Source organism: Rhincodon typus, chromosome 7 (assembly GCF_021869965.1).
Source record: "Rhincodon typus isolate 14 chromosome 7, sRhiTyp1.1, whole genome shotgun sequence".
NCBI classification, from domain to species: Eukaryota; Metazoa; Chordata; class Chondrichthyes; order Orectolobiformes; family Rhincodontidae; genus Rhincodon; species Rhincodon typus.
The window spans coordinates 25,087,249-25,109,542 of NC_063338.1; the positions used below are offsets into that span (position 1 = coordinate 25,087,249).

At 39.4% G+C, this 22,294-nt stretch overlaps 1 protein-coding gene across 5 annotated transcripts in view; it reads left to right on the forward strand.

Moving 5' to 3' along the window:
- Positions 1-22,294, forward strand: part of LOC109915947 (diacylglycerol kinase beta) — a 409,322-nt gene that overhangs the window by 206,723 nt on the left and 180,305 nt on the right. For all 5 annotated transcript variants that reach the window (XM_048599394.1, XM_048599389.1, XM_048599391.1 and 2 more), the window contains 4 exons: positions 7,828-7,901; positions 11,331-11,405; positions 21,027-21,112; positions 21,528-21,617. In XM_048599394.1, the coding sequence (XP_048455351.1) occupies positions 7,828-7,901; positions 11,331-11,405; positions 21,027-21,112; positions 21,528-21,617 (325 nt within the window). The remainder of the gene's footprint in view (positions 1-7,827; positions 7,902-11,330; positions 11,406-21,026; positions 21,113-21,527; positions 21,618-22,294) is intronic.

The window sequence follows — 22,294 nt, forward strand, 5'->3', positions numbered from 1 at the left end:
AACTTAAGACTGGCATAGAAAGGAGATGTCCATTTCATGAAATACTGGCACAGCACTGGAGAGGACACATCTCACACTTGGCATGAGGTCCACTTGAGTGAGACTAGTTTCCTCGCAGAAAGGATGAAAAGAGCTGTCAGTAGGATGTTCAGCATATACGATGGGTGAAGGCATCAGGCAAAAACAAGATAAGTCTGAAGGTGAATCAAATAAGTGATGCGAGTAAAAGTTAAACCAAGACAGGGAGCAAGGATAATGAGATAGTCCAGGGAGCAAATACATTTATAAACCAGATACATAAAATGACTGTTAAAATAACATAAAATGAATAATTATGGAAGACAAATTAAACTGCCAGAACAGTATCTAAATAATATGGGGAACTGGAAGTAATAATCCATAGAAAGAGACCAAACGTGCTGGAATAATGGCAATGTCAAATAAAGAGCATGACTGACAACTAAATGTTACAGATATTAACATAGTCAGAAAGGACAGAGGGCTAGTTTAGTTTAGGATTATGTACGGCATGGACTGGTTGGATCAAAGGATCTGTTTCTGTGCTGTATAATTCTGACAGGGAATAGAAAATGTTTGGGGATAACTGTACGAAGTAAAGGTAACATCACGACAGAAGATAAAAGTAACATATCTAATAGATGGTTAGAAACTGAATTGACATGGATTGAAATAATAGATCAGGTATCTGTTATACTAAGCAAGAGTGTATATAGAAAGTAGGGACAGGAGTAGACCATTCAGCCCTTCGAGCCTGCACCACCATTCAATACAATCATGGCTGATCATGCAGTTTCAGTATCTCACGCCCACTTTCTGTCCATACCCTTTGATCCCTTTAGCTGCACGGACCATCTCCAACTTCCTTTAGAATATATCTAATGATCTGGCCCCAGAAGTTTTCTACAGTACTACAACACAGCTGATAGACAAAAGAAGATGGAGGAAGAAATATGTAAATAATCATCTGAAATTAATGAAGTACGTGGAATAATAACCATATGAGATTTTATGTGTTCCAAAATATAGGCAGAAAACAAGAGGGAATGGAGCTCTACATTGTTAACAGAATTCCTGTGTTACCCAACGTATAAAATCCAAGCATGTAAGGGAGCATTACTGTATCCAGTAATGGAAAATGAACTAAACAAATGAGAGAGTAGCAGTAAATCTAAGCCACAGCAATCATTACACAATCATTTAAGATAATGAATGAGAAGGGCTTGAGTATTGAATTGAACAAAGCTGAATCAGAATAGAACTAGGGAAAATAAACGATAAACATTCACTGATGAGTAAAGAAATAAATTATTTTAAATCTTGATCAACAGAGTCCAGGAGAAAAATGTCCCAGTAAAGCAAGAACAAAGTAGACAATAATAAAACATCACAGATGAACAAAGAAATGAGCTGAATTCAGAATAAGGAAAGCATACGCTAAGTACAGAAGAAAAAGAGGAGAGCATGACAAAGTGTAAGGAAAAAATGTTGGAAATCAAATCAAAAAGTAATTAGGATGGCAGTGAGAAACTTCAGAATTAAATTATTAAAGAATAATTTTTAAAAATCTATATTGATCTATACAGAGATAGTAGGAACTGCAGATGCTGGAAAATCCGGTTGCAGGGAAAAGTGCCGGGTGTGGTGGGGCTGGAGGGGAGTGTGGAGCGGACAGGGGAGGCACGGAGAGAGTGGTCCCTCCGGAAAGCAGATAAGGGTGGGGAGGGAAAAATGTCTTTGGTGGTGGGGTCGGACTGCAGATGGCGGAAGAGTCGGAGGATGATGCGTTGGATCCGGAGGTTGGTGGGGTGGTACGTGAGGACGAGGGGGATTCTTTTTTTGGTTGTTATTGCAGGGATCCGGACTCCACACCCGGCACTTTTCCCTGCAACCGCAGGAAGTGCTACACCTGCCCTCACCCCCATCCCAGGCCCCAAGAAGACTTTCCACATCAAGCAGATGTTCACCTGCACATCTGCCAATGTGGTATACTGCATCCGCTGTACCCGTTGTGGCCTCCTCTACATCGGGGAAACCAAGCGGAGTCTCGGGGACCGCTTTGCAGAACACCTACGCTCGGTTCGCAATAAACAACTGCACCTCCCAGTCGCGAACCATTTCAACTCCCCCTCCCATTCCTCAGATGTCATGTCCATCCTGGGCCTCTTGCAGTGCCACAACGATGCCACCCGAAGGTTGCAGGAACAGCAACTCATATTCCGCTTGGGAACCCTGCAGCCCAATGGTATCAATGTGGATTTCACAAGCTTCAAAATCTCCCCTCCCCCTACTACATCCCCGCCTCCCTAACCTGTTCTTCCTCCCACCTATCCCCTCCTCCCACCTCAAGCCGCACCCCAATTTCCTACCTACTAACCTCGTCCCATCCCCTTGACCTGTCCGTCCTCCCTGGACTGAGCTATCTCCTCCCTACCTCCCCACCTACACTCACCTTTACTGGCTCCATCCCCGCCTCTTTGACCTGTCTGTTTCCTCTCCACCTATCTTCTCCTCTATCCATCTTCTATCCGCCTCCCCCTCTCTCCTATTTATTTCAGAACCCCCTTCCCCTCCCCCATTTCTGATGAAGGGTCTAGGCCCGAAACGTCAGCCTTCCTGCTCCTCTGATGCTGCTTGGCCTGCTGTGTTCATCCAGCTCTACACCTTGTAATCTCAGTTAGGAAATTAGAGGGTTTTTTTGTGATGATAAATGCTAAAAGTTTACATATATTTAAGGAAATAAACTATTCCTCAAATAATACTCAATAGATCAGATGTAAATTTGCCTTTACAACTCGAGAGAAAATCAATCCTAAATAGACTTCCACATTCAATGAGTCTAACCACAACACTAAGTAAAATTTAATAAGATTTCTATTCATAATCCTAGCTTTTGTATACATGAACAACTTTTTGTAGCTTTTCCTGCACAAGAATTTTTGCTTTTATTAAAAAATGAAAGAATAATTAGAATAATTTTTAATTCACTCATGGGGATGTGGGCATCATTGGCTGGGCCAGTATTTATGTCCTATCAGTAGTTGCCTTTGAAGGTAGCAGTGAGCTGTCATCTTGAACCACAACAGTCCGTTATAGGTAGACCCACAATGCTGTTAGTGAGGGTCTTCCAGGATTTTGAACCAATGACATTGAAGGGCCAACCATCTATTTCAGTAGGATAGTGGGTGGCTTAGTGGAAAACTTACAGATGGTGGTGTCCCCATGTATCTGCTGCACTTGTCCTTCTCGATAGTATTGGTCATGGGGTTAGAAGGTACTGTCTAATTAGCTTAGATTAATTTCTACTTGCATCCTATAGTCAATAGTGGAGGGAGTAAATATTTGTCGATGTGGTGCAGTCAAGCTGGGCTACTTTGTCCTGGATGCTGTCAAGCTGCTTTAGTTTCTTCAGATGATTGGGGAATTATTCTATCATACACCTGACTTATGTCTTACGGATGATGGACAGGTTTTGGGGAGTCAGGAGGTACGTTATTGCTGTAGGATTCCTAGCCTCTGACCAGCTCTTGTAAACCCTGTATTTATATGACTGGTCCAGTTCTTGCTAATGTTAACCTCCAGGATGTTGATAATAGAGGATGGTCATGTCAAGAGGTAATGGTTGTATTCAGTCTTTTTAGGTATGATCATTGTCTGGTGCTTGTGCGGCACCAATGTTACTTACCACTTGTGGGCCCAAACCGGATATTGTCCAGGTCTTACTGTATTTAGGCATGGACTCTCCCACCTGCTTCAAGAAGACCACCATCATCCCTGTACCTAAGAAAGCACATGTAATGTGCCTTAATGACTACTGCCCAGTGGCTCTGATCTCCATAATCATGAAATGTTTCGAAAGGCTGGTCATGGCCCACATCAACTCCAGTCTCCCAGCCCACGTTGATCCCCTATAATTTGCCTACCAATGTAACCGGTTCACAGCAGACGCCATATCCCTAGCCCTGCACTCATCCCTGGAACATCTCAACATCAAAGATACCTACGTCAGACTCCTAGTTTTTGATGACAGCTCCGCCTTCAACACCACTATCCCCTCCAGACTGATCTCAAAACTGTGTGACCCCGGTCTCAGCTCCACCCTCTGCAACTGGATCGTCCTCTTTGATTCACAGACCGCAATCAGTAAAGATAGGTAACTGCACCTCCTCCACAATAACACTCAACACTGGAGCTCCCCAAGGATGCTTCCTCAGCCCCCACTGTACTCCCTTTTCCCCTATGACTGTGTTGCCAAATTCTGAATGAACACCATGTACAAGTTTGCTGATGATACCACTGTAGTGGGACGGATATCTAACAACGATGATTCAAACTACAGAAGGGAGATAGAGGGCTTGGTGACGTGGTGCAATGAAAACAATCTGTCTTTCAAAGTCAGCAGAACTAAAGGACTGATCATTGACTTCAGAAAGGAGGAGAACACGCCCCCATCTACATCAACAGAACTGAGACTGAGAGGGTGATGAGCATCAAGTTCCTGGGAGTGACGATAACCGATGACCTGTCCTGGACTTCCCATATAGATGCAACAGTCAAGAAGGCACAACAACACCTCTTCTTCCTCTGGCGGGTCAGGAAATTTGGCATGTCCGTAAAGTCCCTCACCAACTTCTACAGATGCACCATTGAAAGCATACTGGATGCATAACGGCCTGGCATGGGAACTGCTCTGCACAGGACAGTAAGAAACTACAGAAGGTGATGTACACAGCCCAGACCATCACGGAAGCCAACCTTCCATCCATGGACTCCACTTACATGGCCTGCTGCAGCAGAAAGGCTGCTAAAATCATCAAAGACCCATCGCACTCCAGTAATGATCTTCTGTAACCTCTTCTGTCAGGCAGAAGATACAGAAACCTGAACAAGTGCACGAGCAGGTTCAGGAACAGCTTCTTCCCACCCATTATCAGACTGACGAATGGACTCTCTAGCCTGAAATAACTCTGATCTTGCTAATGTTGATCTCACCTAGCGCAGACCCTGTGCAATGTAATCTGTATGCCTCTGTCTAAGTCTTTTTGATCTGCACATGCTTTGCTCACTATGGTCTGCCTGCAGGCAAAGCTTTTTACTGTATTTTGGTACACGTGACAATAAATCAATCAATCAATCAGTTGAGGCAATTTACTGCATTGTCATCTAGATGCCAGTATTGTAGGTGCACTTGAACAGCTTGGTTAGGAGAATGTCGATTTCTGGAGCAAACAACATCATTGCCAGAATGTTGTCAGGGCCCACAGCCTTTGCAGTTTTTACTACCTCAAACAATTTTTGGTATCATGTAGAGTGAATCTAATTGGCTGAAACAAACACAGAAATTGCTGGAAAAGCTCAGCAGGTCTGTCGACATCTGTGAAGAGAGATTAGAGTTAACATTTTGGGTCCAGTGACCCTTCCACAGATTGGCTGAAGGCTGGTATCCGTGAGGCTGGGAATCTCTGGAGGAGGCCAAGGTGGATCATTGACTCAGCACACCTGGCTGAAGATTGTTGCAAATACTTCAGCTTTATGTTTTGCACTAATATGCTGACTTCCCCCTTTCAATGAGTTTGGGGATGTTTGTACAGCTGCCTCCTCCAGTGAGTGAGTTAGTTGTTCATCAGAATTCACGACGGGATGTGGCAGGATGGCAGAGTTTACACCTGATCTGCTGGCTGTGGAGTCTCTTTGCTCTGTCTATCGCAAGACAGAACAAGCAGCAAAGTATGTAACTACTGTGTTGTTAGATGCCAGCCTTAAGCCAATTCTACTTACTCCACGTGATATTAAGAAAAGGCTGCCAGGTTTGCTGAGTTTCTCAGACAGTTTCTGATTTTTGATTTCCTGGCTTGATGGTCATGGTAGAGAGAAAAATATGCCGAGCCATGTGGCTGCAGATGGTACTGGAGTATAATTCTGCCACTGCGCTTGACTCATGGAGCCTCCTTGGATGCCCAGTCTTGAATTGCTGGATCTGTTTGGTTTATCTCATTTCGCACACTAATAATTCCACGAAGCACAATGAAGGGTATTCTCAATGTGAAGATGTGGACTTTGTCTCCACAAGGACAAGGCGGTGGTTACTCTTCCTAATATTGTCATGGATAGATGGATCTGCAGCAGGCAGATTGGTGAGGATGCATTATTTCCCTCTTGGTTCCCTCACTACCTGCTGCAGACCAGGCTGTGGTGCTGATGGACATTCTGCAAAATACATTCTGCACCTCCGTGCTTCCTTCAAGGAATGTTTTGCATGTGAGAGTATTGATTCCTCAGCCGTAGGGTTAGCTGGTCATTGACAGGAGATTTTGAGGTTTCCCTGCCCATATTTGACCTGAAGCCATTAGACTTCATGAGACCTGGAGTCAGAACTCCCAGTAGATGGATATGACAATCAACAATTGTCATCAATCAACACGGTACTTCTAATTCCATGTTTTTATTGAATTCAAAATGCTCTCCTATGGCTGAAGTCAAACTCCAGAACATTGGCTGGATGTCTGGAGAACAAGCTCAGCACAATACAATTACGCCTTTGCCTCCTCTCTTTGCAATAAAGATCCTAATTTGATCACAAGGTTTTGAGGGTTTTAGTTAGTAGTATTTTACAGATGTGTAAATTACAAAAGAGAACTTGTATAGGGATAAAGGCCATTAAAGATTGCACACCCAACTCCTAAGTAGTGACACTGAAATGACCTCCTTACTGGGCGAGATTTATATTGTGGGTGGTGATGTTACGTGAAGACATCAAAAAAGATATGAAGTTATTTAAGATTGGAAAAGGGGGAGATAATTAATAAACTAATCAAATATAGACAGCTTAGAAACACTGATCTGAATGGATTGTCTATTCAACCGTAGCAGAAGGTCACATTTGAATTTTATAAATGGATTGCATCTATATATATGAAAAGAATGAAATAATTTGGGAAATGGAGTCGTCCAAGAGAGAAAAACATGACAAAGTGTAAGCAGAGGCTGGCTCACAGAACAAGTATTTCTGGTTAACATTTTCAAGCATATGAAAGGGTTGATAGGTAGAATGTATATCAAATTGAGGTGGAGACTGGAACTAATATCCACAAATTTAAAAAAAAAAGTCACGAATAGTAGAATCAGGAATTCGTGAGAAACCTCTTCACTAGGAGAATGGTAGCAATGTAAAACTTAGCACCAAGAAGTAATTGAGGCAACCAGCATTGATTCATTTATGGAGATGCTAAATGAGCACATGAAGGACACAGTAATAGAAGGGTTGCTGATGGGGTTAGATGCAGAAGTGTGGGAGGAGCTCGTGAGCATAAACACTGGTTTGGACCTGTCGGACAGAATAACCTGTTTCTGTGTTGCAAGTGCCATGTTTTGCTTTGTTACAGCTTGTACGTAAGTCATATTTAGTGTTAAGTAAGAGCTACATTCATATCCTTTGTTGTTCAGCTTTACTGCCTATAATATAGTTTAGGAAATTTATGGAAGATATTGCACAATTACCTCTGACAATTTGTGAATGCTATGCATGCAAAAACATTGTCTTAGTGTGTTTTTAATCTTTCAATTGCATTTATATTCAATGGCTTTGGTGATGGCGTATGGTTATAATTATGATCAAAGAGCAGAATATCTTCTATGACTCAGTCAGCACTGGGATGGAGTCTCTAACCAGAGGTGGTTAATCACAATAAAAGATTATTATTTTTGTAAAAGTAAATATAAATATACTTAAAGTTAATTGGTACTTGACAAACTGATATAATGCACGTTTGTTATCAATAGTTTGTATTTATCAGGCTATTTATTTTACAGATTACAACAGTGCCTGGAACACATCCACTTCTCGTGTTTGTGAATCCCAAAAGTGGTGGAAGGCAAGGCGAAAGGTAAATGAGAAAATGACGTTATCAGATCAGAAGAGGCACTCATCCAGCATATTTTTATTTGTGGCACTTAATATCTGATGGCTCCTGTGAAGTATTTGAGAAGCAAGCAATAAAGACACAGCTGTAATTATGGACTACTTTAACCTGCATGTAGATTGGTCATAGATTTCAGCAAAGGAGGTCAAAGGGATCAATTAAGAGTGGCAATGTAGAGTACAATGGAAACTCCCAGGGAACTTACAGACAGATTGCAAAAGCCTCTTCAGGTATGTGAAGAGAAAAAGATTAATGAAGTCAAAAGTCCCTTACAATCAGAAATAGGAGGAGTTATAATAGGGACCAAATTGATGGCGGACCAATTAGATATATATTTTGGTTCTGTCTTCACAAAGGAAGGCACAAATAATGTCCCAAAAATGTTGTGGGATGTAACGTTTAGTGAAAAAGGAACTGAAGGAAATCAGTATTAGCAGGGAAATGGTACTGGGGAAATTGATGGGATTAACAGCCAATCCAGCGTCATCCCAGAGTCATTAGGGAAGTGGTCTTGGTAGATGCATTCATGGTCATCTTTCAAGATTCTATAGACTTCAGAGCAGTTCCTATGGATTAGAGGGTGGCTATTGTAATCCCACTATTTAAAAAGGTCATTAGAAAATGGAATTATAGACCAGTAAACCTGACATCAATAGTTGGGAAAATGCTGGAGTCCATTCCAAATGATTTATAGCAAAACACTTGGAAAACAGTGACAGGATCAGACAGAGTCAGCGTGGATTTCTGAAAGAGAAATCCTGCTGTAACTAGTAGCATTAAGGGGGAGCCAGCAGATGTGGATAACTTAGACTTTCAGGAGGCTTTTGATAAGGCCCACATAAGCGATCAGCATGTAAAATTAAAGCTCATGCGATTAGGGGTATTGTACTGACATGGCTAGAAAACTGGTTAGTAGACAGGATATGTAGGTATAAATGGGGTTTTTTTTAAGGCAGTGACTACTGGGGTACAGCAGAGATCAGTCCTTGGACCCCGGCTATTCACAATATATATTACTGATTTGGATGAGGGAACTAAATGTAATATTTCCAAGTTTACAACGGCACAAAACTGAGTGGGAGGGTGAGCTGTGAGGAGGATGCAGAGATGCTTTAGTGTGATTTGGACAAGCTGAGTGAGTAGGCAAGTAATTGACAGATGAAGTATAATGTAGATAAATGTGAGGTTATCCTCTTTGGTAGCAAAAACAGAAGCCAAGTTATTATCTGTGTGGCAGTAGATTGGGAAAGGGAAAGGTACAATGAGACCTGGCTGTCCTCGTAAGCATGCAGGTGTAGCAAACATGAAGGCAGCAAAGGGTAATTTGATCTACACAGCAAGAGGACAAGAGTACAGGAAGAGGTATGTCTTTCTGCAATTGTACAGGGTCATGGTGGAACAACACCTGAAGTATTGTGTACAGTTACGTTCTCCTTCGCTGAGGAAGGAAATCCTGGCAATGGTGAGAATGCAACAAAGGTTTGCCAGATACCTGGTATGGCAGGACTGTTGACTGAAGAGAGACGGATCAGTTAGGACTATATTCACTGGAGTTTAGACGAATGAGAGGGCATCTCATTGAACTGACAAGATTCTCACAAGACTAGAGAGCATAGACGCAGGAAGGATATTCCTGATGAATGGGGAGTCCAAAACCAGGGTTCACAGTCTGAGGATATGGTGGAGGCCATTTAGGTCTGAGATGAGAAATTTCTTCATCCAGAGAGCAGTGTTCTGTGGAATTCTCTGCCATAGAAAGAAAATTGAAGCCAAAACATTGAATGTTTTCAACAAGAATTTAGATACAGTTCTGAGGGCTAAAGGAAGTGGGGTGAAAGCACGAACAGTATACTGAGTTGGATGATCAGCGATGATCATGTGAATGGGGAGCAGGCTGAATGGCCTATTCCTTCTCATTTCTATTTTTCTCTGTTTCAAACCAGATTGAACTGAAACTTGCCCTGTTTGGATGTTCTGTGTGGCCTCTTCTGTGACGACAAAACCAAAATATATGTTTAATTGGTCTGCTATCTCTTTGTTTTCCGTTATAACTTTCTCTGTTTCTGACTGTAGCATATCTTTATTTGTATTTATTTGTCTTCACTAATTGTTTTCTCTTCACGTACTATAGAGGCTTTTACAATCAGCTTGTTTGTTTCCCTTCAAGCTGCCCTCATACTCTATTTTTTCTTTCTTAATCAATCCTATTGTCCAACTTTGCTGAAATCTAAACTGTTCCCAGTCCTCAGGTCTGATGCTTTTTTTTTTGGCTAAATTATATATCCCTTCTTTGGATCTAATACTAATCCTAAGTTCTCTTGTTATCCATGGTTGGGCCACCTTTCGCATTTGGTGTTGCTGCCAGATTAGAACAAACAATTGCTACAGTTTCTCCATGCACTCTTGAAGTGTTTGCCATTATTGTTTGGCGTTATTCCTTTCAGTAATATTTCCCAATATATCATTGCAAACTTCTGCCTCATACCATCATAGTTTCCTTTATTTAGATTCAAGAACGATGTCAATTTCCATCTTAATGAATGATCCTGTCATATTTTGCTCTGTCTTTCCCCAACGGGTCTTTCACAGCTACATTGCCAATTATTCCTTTCCCATTTCATAACACCTCATTTCAGCTGGTCTGTTCTCTAGTTGATCTCAATCTCTTGATCCAGAAAACAATCCCATACACACTCCAGGATTTCCTTCTTGATTGTATTGTTATTGATGGATTTGCCAATCTATATGCAGATTAAAGTCATCCATAATTACAGCACTACCTTTATTGTTTATATCTCTAGTTGCCAGTTTAATGCCTTCCCCAACATTACCACTACAGATTGGATGGCTGTATGCAACACCGTTATTGTTTTCTGAGCTTTGTTTATCTAAGCACTCCTATACAAATTCTATCTGCTCACTGTTGCGTTAATTAACTCTTTTTAAATAGCAATGCTACGCCACGTCCTTTTCCTCTTGGCCTACCTTTCCTAAAAACTGAATACCGTGGATGTTAAATTCCCAACCTTGACTATCCTGCAGCAACATCTCTGTCATCCCAACTATGTCCTATCCATTTATATCCATTGCTAATCCTGAGCTCCGAATTTCCCTGCATAAGCTTCTGTGTCTCTGTACCCCTCTTCCCCTGTTAGGATGTTCTGTAAAACCTATCTCTTTGACCCAGCTTTGGACCTTTTGCTGTAATATCTCCTTTTGTGGCTCTGTATCAAATATTGTTTTATAGTGCTCCTTTAAAGAGTTTTGGAATCAATTTATTATGTTAAAAGTGGTATGTAAAAAGTTAGTATTATAACTGGGGTGAAATATAGATTACAGTTTGCATGCAAAATGCTTTGTTTTCTGAAAATTGAAATAAATATTATTTTTCAGAGTTCTCCGAAAATTTCAATATCTCCTGAACCCAAGACAGATTTATAACCTTGACAGGGGTGGACCTGTGCCAGGGTAAGTGATTGTGCAAGAGTACTTTAAACAGTGGATAATATGTATGCATTGTGGGTTTTTCTTGATCATGGGGGAGTTCACTACAGCAGATGTTAAGAGCAAAAGAACTGTTAATGCTAATAATCTGCCTCAAATCAACTGATTCCACATGCAGCAGATATTTAAATGTTTTAAATGTTTCTGAAAGACCTATTTTAGAAGTGGGTGGGTGTTATGTTCATATTTTGATTGAAATTTTAAGAAGTTATTAAAAGATTATTTGTCTTAGAAATGATAAGTGAGTGATAGCATTTTGAATGTAGTAGTGATAGTGGTTTGTGGTACACTTAGTATAATACAGCATTTGAGGATACACTCATTCACTTTGAGCATTCGTGTGCAGTCATTAAATGTTTTAGATGCGTGAACTCTGCTCGAACCAACTGCCTGCTTAATAATGTCTACATCCTCCCCCCACCCCATACTGCAATTGGATGAGCCCCTTGGCTGACTAAGGTCAGACTAAGGTATCCCAAACTACAATCCCCTTCGCCTCACTGAGGACTGTTCCCCTTTTGACTTTCAGATATGGCTGTCGGTTGAAGGACATGCAGTGGATTTGCCACATAAGCTGTTGGCACATGCTGTAAATATGACATTGAGGTAGAATGAGCCCATTCAGTGACAGTCAAACACCTTCTGTAGTGATTGGAATAAGAGACAGGTAGATCTCGTTGACTATGAGATCCTTGATTGGGGTTGTTAATCTGGGCCAATCAGAGAGCCCTTGCTGACAGATATAAGCAGGAGATTGAGACAGTCTCCTCGTTCTAGGGACTGGCTCTGAGCTGGCTGATCAGAGCCCATGTACTGTGCACATGTAAATAAAGGATGACTTGGTGACATAGTACTGGCCTCCGTGCAGTTATTTCACCCTCACCGCCTCGCATAGTAACAAGCTGCCCATCTCTCTCTCTTTGCGCTAAAAAACAATGCTAGCAACAGGGCCTGAATCCATCTCATTCAACCTCTTTGGAATGAAAATATGGCAGGCAGGAGCCTATTGAAGGAAGACTGGTTTGTTAAGTCAAGAGGTTACCCACATCTTCCATGAAAATGCATTGTTTACGGTCCCTCTACATCCAAATGTATTGACTATTATAAGGTACTAAAAGACCAATAAAGTGAGAAAATTAAAATAATATGAGGTTATAGAAGTTAATAGAAATTACAAGAAAAACTAATACAACTAAAAGTTGGACAATGGTGGATGTATTGGTTTTGATCTTCCGGAGTTCCTTGGATTCCAGAATATTTGGAAGTTACTAAACCCATCATTTCAGAAAGGTCAGAGAGGGAATACAGGGAAATGTAGGCCAGTCAACTTGATACCAAGAGTGGGGAGAATTCCAGAATTTGTTTTTAAGGATATAGTAATAAGGGATTTGGAAAATCACTGTACGACGAGGTAGTGTCAACATTGTTTTAGAGAAAGGATAATTGTACTTTAAAAATGCATTAGAGGTTTTTGTAGTTGTGACCAACAGGCTAGATAGATAGATGGATTTTCACAACGGATTCAATAACATACCAGACATTGGATTGTTGGATAATATTCGAGTTCATGGAATTGAGGGTAGTGTATTAGAATGTACTGAGAATTGGTTTACAGTGAGAACAGAAATAAACCGTTATTTTTGTTATTGGAGAGTATAATTAGTAGAGTTATGAAAGGGTCTATGCTTAGGGCTTCTACCATTTGCAGTCTGTATCTACTTAGATGAGAGGAATAATGTGGATATGCTGTTTCCACTAAAGGCTAAAGCCTCAGGATAAATTGTCAGGCTTTTAAGAATGAAATGTAGAGAAAATTCTTTGATTTGAAGTTTGTGACTATTTGGAATTCTGTATTACAGTGTGCTGCGAATGCTAAGTCAATGAATATATTCAAGACAGAGGTCGATACATCTTTGGGCACAAAGGGAATCAAAGGATGTGGAGATAGTGTGAGAAAAACAGATTGCTGTAGATGTTGAGCTGTGATGGTACTGAATGGCAGAACAGACTTGGTGGGCCATGTGACCAATATGCTTGCTCCTATTTCTTATATCCTGGTTTTGGTTTCCTTATAAAATTCTGTGGTGTGGATGAATTTTTCAAATGTGCAACATCCTTAAATTATTCTGCCCTGCCTCATGTACTCGGTATTTCAGATGAGAAAAGGCTCCACAGTACCTTCCACACTGCTGCACAACTGTAGCTTAAAAGGAGTTAGTGAGAATTTTTCACTATTTCCGACATTGTAGACCTCGAGCATTACATTTTCCCAGAGTCCATTGCAATCAAGCCAGCTTCCACCATTGCAGGATTTCTGTTTCTTGAGGCTGCTTGTAATTCAGACTGAATCTGACATTGGCACTGAGGCCATTTATGATATGGTAAATACAGCTTATGAAATTCATTGCTGTGTTTTTTCACAAGTTTAGCACAAGTTTGCATAACCCATCACATAAATAAGATGTAAGCTGTGGTTTAGTGATGCCACTATCAGCTCTGAGTCTAAAGGTTGTGGGTCAAGATCTCAGCAAATTATTTAGGCATTGCACAGATGTGCCAACTTTGAGATGAGGTGTTAAACCAAGACCTCACCTGCCCCACAGTTGGATGTTAAAGCTTTTACATCCTTATTCTGAAGAAAACTGAAGAAATTCTACTTGATACCCTGGTCAATACTTATTCCTTTAGCAATTTGCACTGGAAAAAAGAGATTGTGTTCTTATCATCTTGTTGCTTTTTCTGAGGTCTTAATTTGCTGTCACAACTTCAAATACTTGAGTGTTTGAAAAATGTGTTGGTACATCCGAAGGTCAGAAAAGGTGTTATATCTATGCAGCTTCTTAAACATGAGCTGGAAAGATTATCCTGATGAGCTAGTCATCAATGTATTTCATTTGGAGCCAGAAAGACACAATATTTGCAAGATTTTTTACTAAATATTTGCAAAGCTTTGTGCTTGACTTAATCCGGTTCTTTTGGTGAAAAGTGTTAATTTGGGTGTTATTTTCAGTGCAATGTTTGAGGCAGTAACAAAAGCTCAGCTTCCTTCATCTATGTGAAGGACATTCTTAATCTTATGTGTGTCCTCAAGGTTTCAGTTCAACAAAAGCAAAACCAACATGAAACCTATGAGAAGTAATCTTTGTCCATCCCTAGGTTAATTAATTTTGCTGAAGTGAGCTGATGTAATGGTCAGAATTTTAAACTGCAAGTGGCAGAGAGGAGACATTATTGGGCGCAGAAAGGCCAGCATGTCAGTAACCTGACATGATCCTGCTTTTACTAAGTGTGCTTTGAAGATGAGCAAAAAAAAACCCATGGAGCTGTCATGTCCGTAACTTAAACATATTAAAAGTCGATACAGTTTCATTTATGAAACTGTTAAGTGCATAACATAACCATTAAGAGCAGGAGTAGCCCATTTGGTCCCTCGAGTCTGCTGTGCCATTCAATAAGATCGTGGCTGACCTGATTATGGCCTTAACTCTATTTCCTTGCCTGCCTCGCAACTGCCACCAACCACCACCACTACCACAAATTTTTGACTCCTTTAGAGACCAAATTGAATATTTTAAATGATCCAGTCTCCACAGCTCTCTGGGGCAAAGCAATCCAATGTTGATGACCCCCCTCCTCCTCTCTGTCTTAAATGAGAGGCCTGTTATTTTGACAATGTTTTCCTGAATTTTAGATTTCCTTAGAAGGGGAAACATTCTCTTTTTCATTAGTTTTCTCCATATCCTTCCATTTGTATTCCTTTATCTTGTTAGTTTTTCCCCCGAATACATTAGCTCACTCACTTATCCAGATAGAATTCCATTTGCCAGTGTTCCGTCCACCTGTCTAGTCCATTGATAGCTTTCGGCAGTCTACACCATTCTTTTCCATGTCAACCACATAGCCAATCTGATTTCTTTTTCCTTTTGCAAACTTCCTAATCATATTCAAGTCCTAATTATTAGTATACAAGCTGACCCTCTGGTCCTGCATCCATGAAATAAAACAGTGAAATTAAAGATAGGATTTTTTAAAATTAAAATAAGCTTTAATGAAGTAATAAGCTGAGATATTCACCAGCACAATGAATCACAAACAGCCAATGTGGTTTTATTCCATTAATGTCCTGACTGCTGTACATAATTCTATTTTTTGTGAAGGTACAATTGAGATTAATAGACTTGAATGAAAGGTATTAAAGCCGAAATCCAGAATTCAAAAATGTGCCCATGAAGTAATGTATTTGAAACATTTTTTTAATATCCACACAGTTACTTCATTAATAATTTTAACGCCATTAATACAAAACAACTATTTAAATTCGCTCAATCATTGTAATCAAAACTGCCTTGACAAAAAAGTATTCTTTTCATATTAAACTAGAGTCAGTCCAAGTTAATTAGATTTATGACTTTTCCTGTATGATTTCTCTGTATCCTCAGTGTATCTCTTAATCCTCAGGATCAAAAATCTACATTTATACCTATTTCCATAATGTTTATTAGTACCTTGAATACAACTTCAACAATGTGAAATGCATCATCGATATTAACCCTCTTTGTATTTTCAGGGTTACTGACTGTATTTTCTGTTTATTGAAACATCAAATCTTTCGAGCTGGATTACATTAGAAGTTCTTCCTTGGTGATCTCCTGAGCTGTTTTATTTTCTGATGTTTTAAAGAAGTGTTTGATTTTGTTGCCATAAGGAGGACATTTGGTAGATCTGATAGCTCACTTAAGGGTGGCAGGCATATTTTACCGTTTGTACAACACATTAATGCTACCTCTTTCTTCCAATTTCTTGCACCCCTATATCCGTACAGCTCTGATCTGCTGCCAATATTGCATTCTAACTCTGACTTAGCATTGCGATAAGGATCATAAACAAACTCTTCCTTAAAACTTACGGTCTCTTACTTGCAACGCCGGTGGTGTCTGCATTCTGTCACTTCCTGTCAACTTCCTGTTGCCTTAATCTAGCCTCTTCAATATCCTTTTCTCTAATTGCAGCCTGTCAGTTTCTGTTGATTTCTGTTTTTGCTGTAGTTGCCTCTTCTTCCCAGATCTACATATCTGTTACTTTCCCTTACTGAGCAATGATAGGTTGCATTTCAGAACATAATTTCGAGGAATGAAACAGAATGTGAAAAAAGAATGAAATGTGAAAGTCAGGATTTTAGTACATAGGTTTGACGTGTTGTTTCTTGGAATATATGTTTCCAATTATGTTTGGTTGAAACATTTGAGTTATACTGCCTGTGGTACCTTGGTTGCAAGATGCCTTGCTGGGAAGCCAAAGCCCCACCCCACGCACACTTTATTGGTGGGGCTAGTTAGATGGCAACTCCCTTTCCATATACCCCGTGGTCCCAGCTTGGTTGAGATCCCCCCCAAGAACTTGAGAAGAATTTGCCAACAAAGAATAACAGGTATTTGACACATGTATGTTTATATAGATAAATTCCACAAAAACAAGAAACTGGAAATGGTCTTTCAATCGTAAAAGAACCTATCAACCATTACCCTAAGCTTCCTGTCAATTTGTCTGCTAGTCAATTTGTGTATCCTACATGTCATTTTTCATGGGTTCATATAATTTTTCATGACTATCAAAAGCATTCCTAAAATTATATCAATTTCTTTTAAGTTTACAATTCCCAATGGCCGCATGTTTGTACCTTCTGCAAAAATAGAATTATGTTCGGTAGTCAGGATATTAACTAAGTAAAACCACATTGGCTGTCTGTGATTCATCCTCATCTTTCTAAATGAAGATTTATCCTGTCTCTGAGAAATTATTTCCAGTTATATTCCCATCAAGGTTACGTTGACTGAGGTCTAATTTTAATGATACAATGTTAGCCATTCAGTCTTTTGGCACCACATCTGGAGCCAGACTGATTTGATAAGAGCCTTCACTTCTTTTTAACCTGTTGCTGTTATTGAACTAGAATACATTTCATTCAAGCGTATGGCTTTACCCTATTTTTAAAATTTTACATCTTTGCTTCCTCTCTCACTTCGTTCATTTCATCTAATGTCTCCCACTCTTCCTTGATTGCAATATTGATTTGATCCCTGTCTTGTGGAAAAAGAGACATTTATTAGGAACATCTTCCATTTCCACACAAAGCTTCGAGTACTCTTAGAATCCCAGTACACTTTGTTCAGTTTTTTTTTATGTATTTGTAAATGAAACCTCTAGGTTTTCTTCAGTTTTGCTTGCCATTATTTGATTACTGTTGAAAGCATTTTACACTCTGAGGAAGCATAACATTCTGTCATTGAGAGTTCTAAATCCTGTCCAGCTGATGTCTTCACCCAATAGAGAATGATCAGAGTCTTTTAAATCCTTTCAAATAACTGGTGCAGAGCCTGTTTCTAGAATGGACTAGCAGGTTCTATTTTATATTATAGTACATTTTATATTGTGGTAACTTTCAGCTCTGCAGATGAGACTGACCATGTTCCAGATGTCTGTGAATGAGCAGTGGTGGTACTGTAATGTTCTGTCTTGCAAAGAGACTATGACGAAAGCAGGTGTCCTTTATAAAGGTGCAAAGGAGGGGCCTATAGACATACGAAGTACAGACAGAAAAGCGTCACCTGTCATTGAAATTGCATTTGAATTTGATAACCATTTGTGAATTATTCAGCCTAATCTGAAGCATGTGGTGTAGTAAGCGTTGGTAAGGAATATCCATTTTTGTATGTTATAATTTATATGCCCACTGCAATTAATCGGAATGCAAAAGTGAACAATTGACAGCATAAACAAACCCACGAAAAAACACATTCCCAGAGTAAAGTGCATTAAAACTGTTCCAGAAATAAAGAAGTAAAACCCTGCTGGTTAACAACAAACAGGTCATTTGAGAACTCTGCTTGATCAAGGCAGAATTCTGATTTCCAGTGTGCACAGTTCATCTGGACAATCAACATGCTGTGACAATCCCTTATTTGCATCTTAGGAATTGCAGTGCAGGACCACATTTAAAGTATTTTCCACCGGTCATGAGAACATTAGCATGACTTAATTTTTTGCACCACAGTCAAGAATTGACTGTGATTTGGGCACAGATCCATGAGCCTAATTCTTGAGGCCCATTCATTTCCTGCAAGGCTGTACACTGCTAGTACTGCTTTGGAAAGCTTACTTGCGTTTATTCATGTTCTCAATTCTTTGTTATATTTTGGCAAGGAGCAATGTAATAAGAGATGCACATATGCTAAAACAAAGTCTGTGTTCTTCCCACATCTTCAGTATGTATCACTGCAGTTTAGGTTGTGAAAGTTACATATATGTATTTCAATCAAATTTATTTTTGAGTTTGGATTTTTGTATTTTGAACTAATGGCATATGCATGTTCTGAGAATCTAAAGGGTGTGTCCAATGATTAACTTGTAAGTATTTCTGCAGCCGTAGTAGTCTCTTCTAAAACAGTTTGAGACAGAGCCTCCATAAACTAATGGATTTTTGTTTACATTGCAAATGAACAAAATACACAGGGTAGAGTAATCGACTTTCTGATGGGTGATTCTGGATTTTTTTTTTAAACTTAGAGGGCAACACCCATAACTTGGAGAGAAACCTTTCAGTTTTAGCTTGGGGGGAGTTCTGCAATGTTCTTAGCTAAAGATGGATGCATAAAGTAATTGTTCCAACCACAGTAAGAGTATACATAAACAGAAGTTGCTGGAAAAGCTCAGCAGGTCTGACAGCATCTGTGAAGAGAAATCAGAGCTAACATTTCAGGTCCAGTGATGCTTCCTCAGATTGGACCTGAAATGTTAACTCTGATTTCTCTTCACAGATGCAGCCAGACCTGAGCTTTTCCAGCAAATCCTGTTTTTGTCTCTGACTTACAGCATCCAAAGTTCTTTTGGTTTTTATGGCAAGTATATAGTTTAGGTTTGTTTGTTTAAAAAAAATTACCTCACACTAAGGAGTCTATAATAGTTCCAGACTCAAGGTGTTTGAGTAAAATGCAGAAGGGGTTATTTGAAGCAGTGAAAGTTTACGCTCGGGTATGTGAAGATGCTGGCATAGGCTGAAAGATTTGTCCGGACTGGGAGCTTTTATCACAGTTGGGCTAAACATATTGAAATGATAGAGGAAGCAATTCTCTGTAGTGTGAGGACCGTAAAGAGTGTTTATGGGATTGGCTTGATTATATTTTTACTGTGTTTTGAAATGTTTTAAATGTGTGTTCTTTATAAATATCTTCATTTATTCTACTGTATCTTCATTTCTTTTGCATAATAAACTTCACTGTTAACCAAAATCTGCAATATTGCATGCTTATGTTGCAATGAGCACCACCTCACTAAAACCAAAAAAGATGATGATCTATCAAGCCTGAGTTCTAGTTCATCCAATAATAGCATCAGCTGGTGTCATTAATGGAATCCAAAAAAACCAAACCCCATATCTCCTTGTTGTTGAGGATATCTGTTGCTTATTTTGGAATCCTTTCGTATGACCGATAGCCACAGGGAAGGTGCTGGAAGACTGGAGGTTTGCTAACGTGGTGCCACTATTTAAGAAAGGTGGTAAGGAAAAGCTAATGAGTTATAGACCGGTGAGCCTGACATTGAACCTTCCAGGTGGATATAGCATGCAACATGTACTTTAAGTATTGTTCCAAAAGTATCTAACTGTCGAGATGTAATGTATAGTATAATACAAGTGGAGTGAATTGTTAGCTCAAATTTGACAAACTGTGTTTGAAAATATTATCATGATTGCACAGGACCACTACAGTTCTTCAGTACAGATGTAAACTGCTGAGATCTCATGTTCACTCATTAGCAAAATACTATATATTACTTGTAGAAATATTACAGTACGAGTATACTAGTGACTATGATTGCATGACTGCCATGAATATTTTAATCATTTGCAGAACATCTTCTAAACAAACCTCAAGACGCAATGCATCACTCGGCTGTGATTATTTGAAGCTCTTCTGGTTATTTTTCATAGCACAGCTTGTAAAGACTGAGATAAAAGGGAAAAAAAGATATGTAGGCCTTCACAGAATATGTTAAAGAGTCTTTGAACATCAACAATTCTTAAGACACTGCCTGGGCCCTGCAGAGAGTAAAGGGTTTGTTTTAATTGCCTTTCAAATGCCTTGTCTTTTGACTAAATCTGTGCTCATTTCTAAGACTATTTCTGTAGAATACTTTTGAACTGCATAAAGTCTGTCCACTATGATGTGTCCCTGGAGTCAATTCATTTCATTCCTTTCACCAAGTTGCATTTATATAAAATCTTTAACATGGTCAAATTTCTTGAGGGGCTTCACAGAGACATGATAACAGGAAAGTCAATATAGTATGTCGTCTTTAGTGTTGATCAAATATTAAATTGACTGAGGTCCAATCAGCTAAAATTAAAGCAAGCTAATTTCCTAATCTCTGGAAAACATTTATGTTTTTGGTATTTATGGAGAATATATGGATAGTTATTAATATTTGAGTCATTAGTACGTATTCAAAATAATTTTTCATGTTCTGGATTGTTAGCATTCCATACTCAAAATCTTTATAACCGTGTGATAATTTGTGGGGTTTTTTTAGGTTAAACACCTTTCGTGACATACCTGATTTCCGAATCCTGGCGTGTGGAGGAGATGGGACTGTAGGATGGATCCTGGATTGTATTGGTATTTCCAATATACAGTAAAAGATTATTGTGAAATACAATTATATTTTGTTATCTTTTAAATTCTATTTCACTCAAACTTCTCGTACCAGTGTAAAAACAATGCTTTTGTTTAACCATATTACATTTTGTCTGGTATATTAAATAACATTGTTAATTTGCCAATTTTTGAAACTACTTTGCTATCCAGTACATTGTAAAGACCATACCACTGAGTGTAGGTAGTTCTAAATAAAGAAGCTAGTAGATGTTTGATTGTAAAAGCCTAAATGTGTATTTAGGATTCTCACTCATGTTATAATTAGAGATAGTTGGTTTATAACCTGTCATTGTGGTGAAGAGCGGTCTCTTTTTCAGCCTGCTCTTCCAGGTTTGAGTTTTACCTGAACTAAACCTATCTGTTGTCATTATTACAGATAAAATCAATCTAGCAAAACACCCACCTGTAGCTGTATTACCATTGGGTACTGGAAATGATCTGGCTAGATGTCTGAGGTGGGGAGGAGGTAAGAATGAAACCCAACATTTACTGTAGATCCAATAAAATGTTTTGCCATTAAGCATGATTCTGTTGGCTTTGAATGTGTAAACAAAATGTGTTGTCCAAACTTAAGCAAATGCGTTTCTCCAATTAATAATTGTCAATAATGAAAATGCCTCTATTGTTTTGCTCTAACAAGTAACAATCTATTCATATTGATGAGTATGCATTGCTGTTAAGAAGGAGAGAGCTTGCTCCTTTCATGTTTTATAAACATAACACATTGTGGAGCTGGAGGAACACAGTGGGCCAGGTAGCATCAGAGGAGCAGGAAAGCTGATGTTTCGGGTCAGGACCCTTCTTCCTCCAGTCTCACTGGGTTATCTGTGACTCCAGCATCGGCAGTTCTTACTATCTCTGAATGTTTTATATAAAGTTCTGTTTTGAATTTAAACTGCGATTCTTTACACAGCTCTGGGCAATTTCTAAAGTAAAGTGTACTTTGGCTGGAGCCATAGATTAGCTTAAGCCTCTACATATGAATGGTTATTGTGAGACCAAGGCTATTTGCTAATTTCCTTCAATGCAGGTTTCTCTCCCCTGGCCCTCCTCTTAACCTAACTGACTTCGCTGTGCTCTGCAGTGCAGCCACTAGATTTTCACCTCATCCAGCTGGCTAAGTGCACAAGCTGCTCACCAACT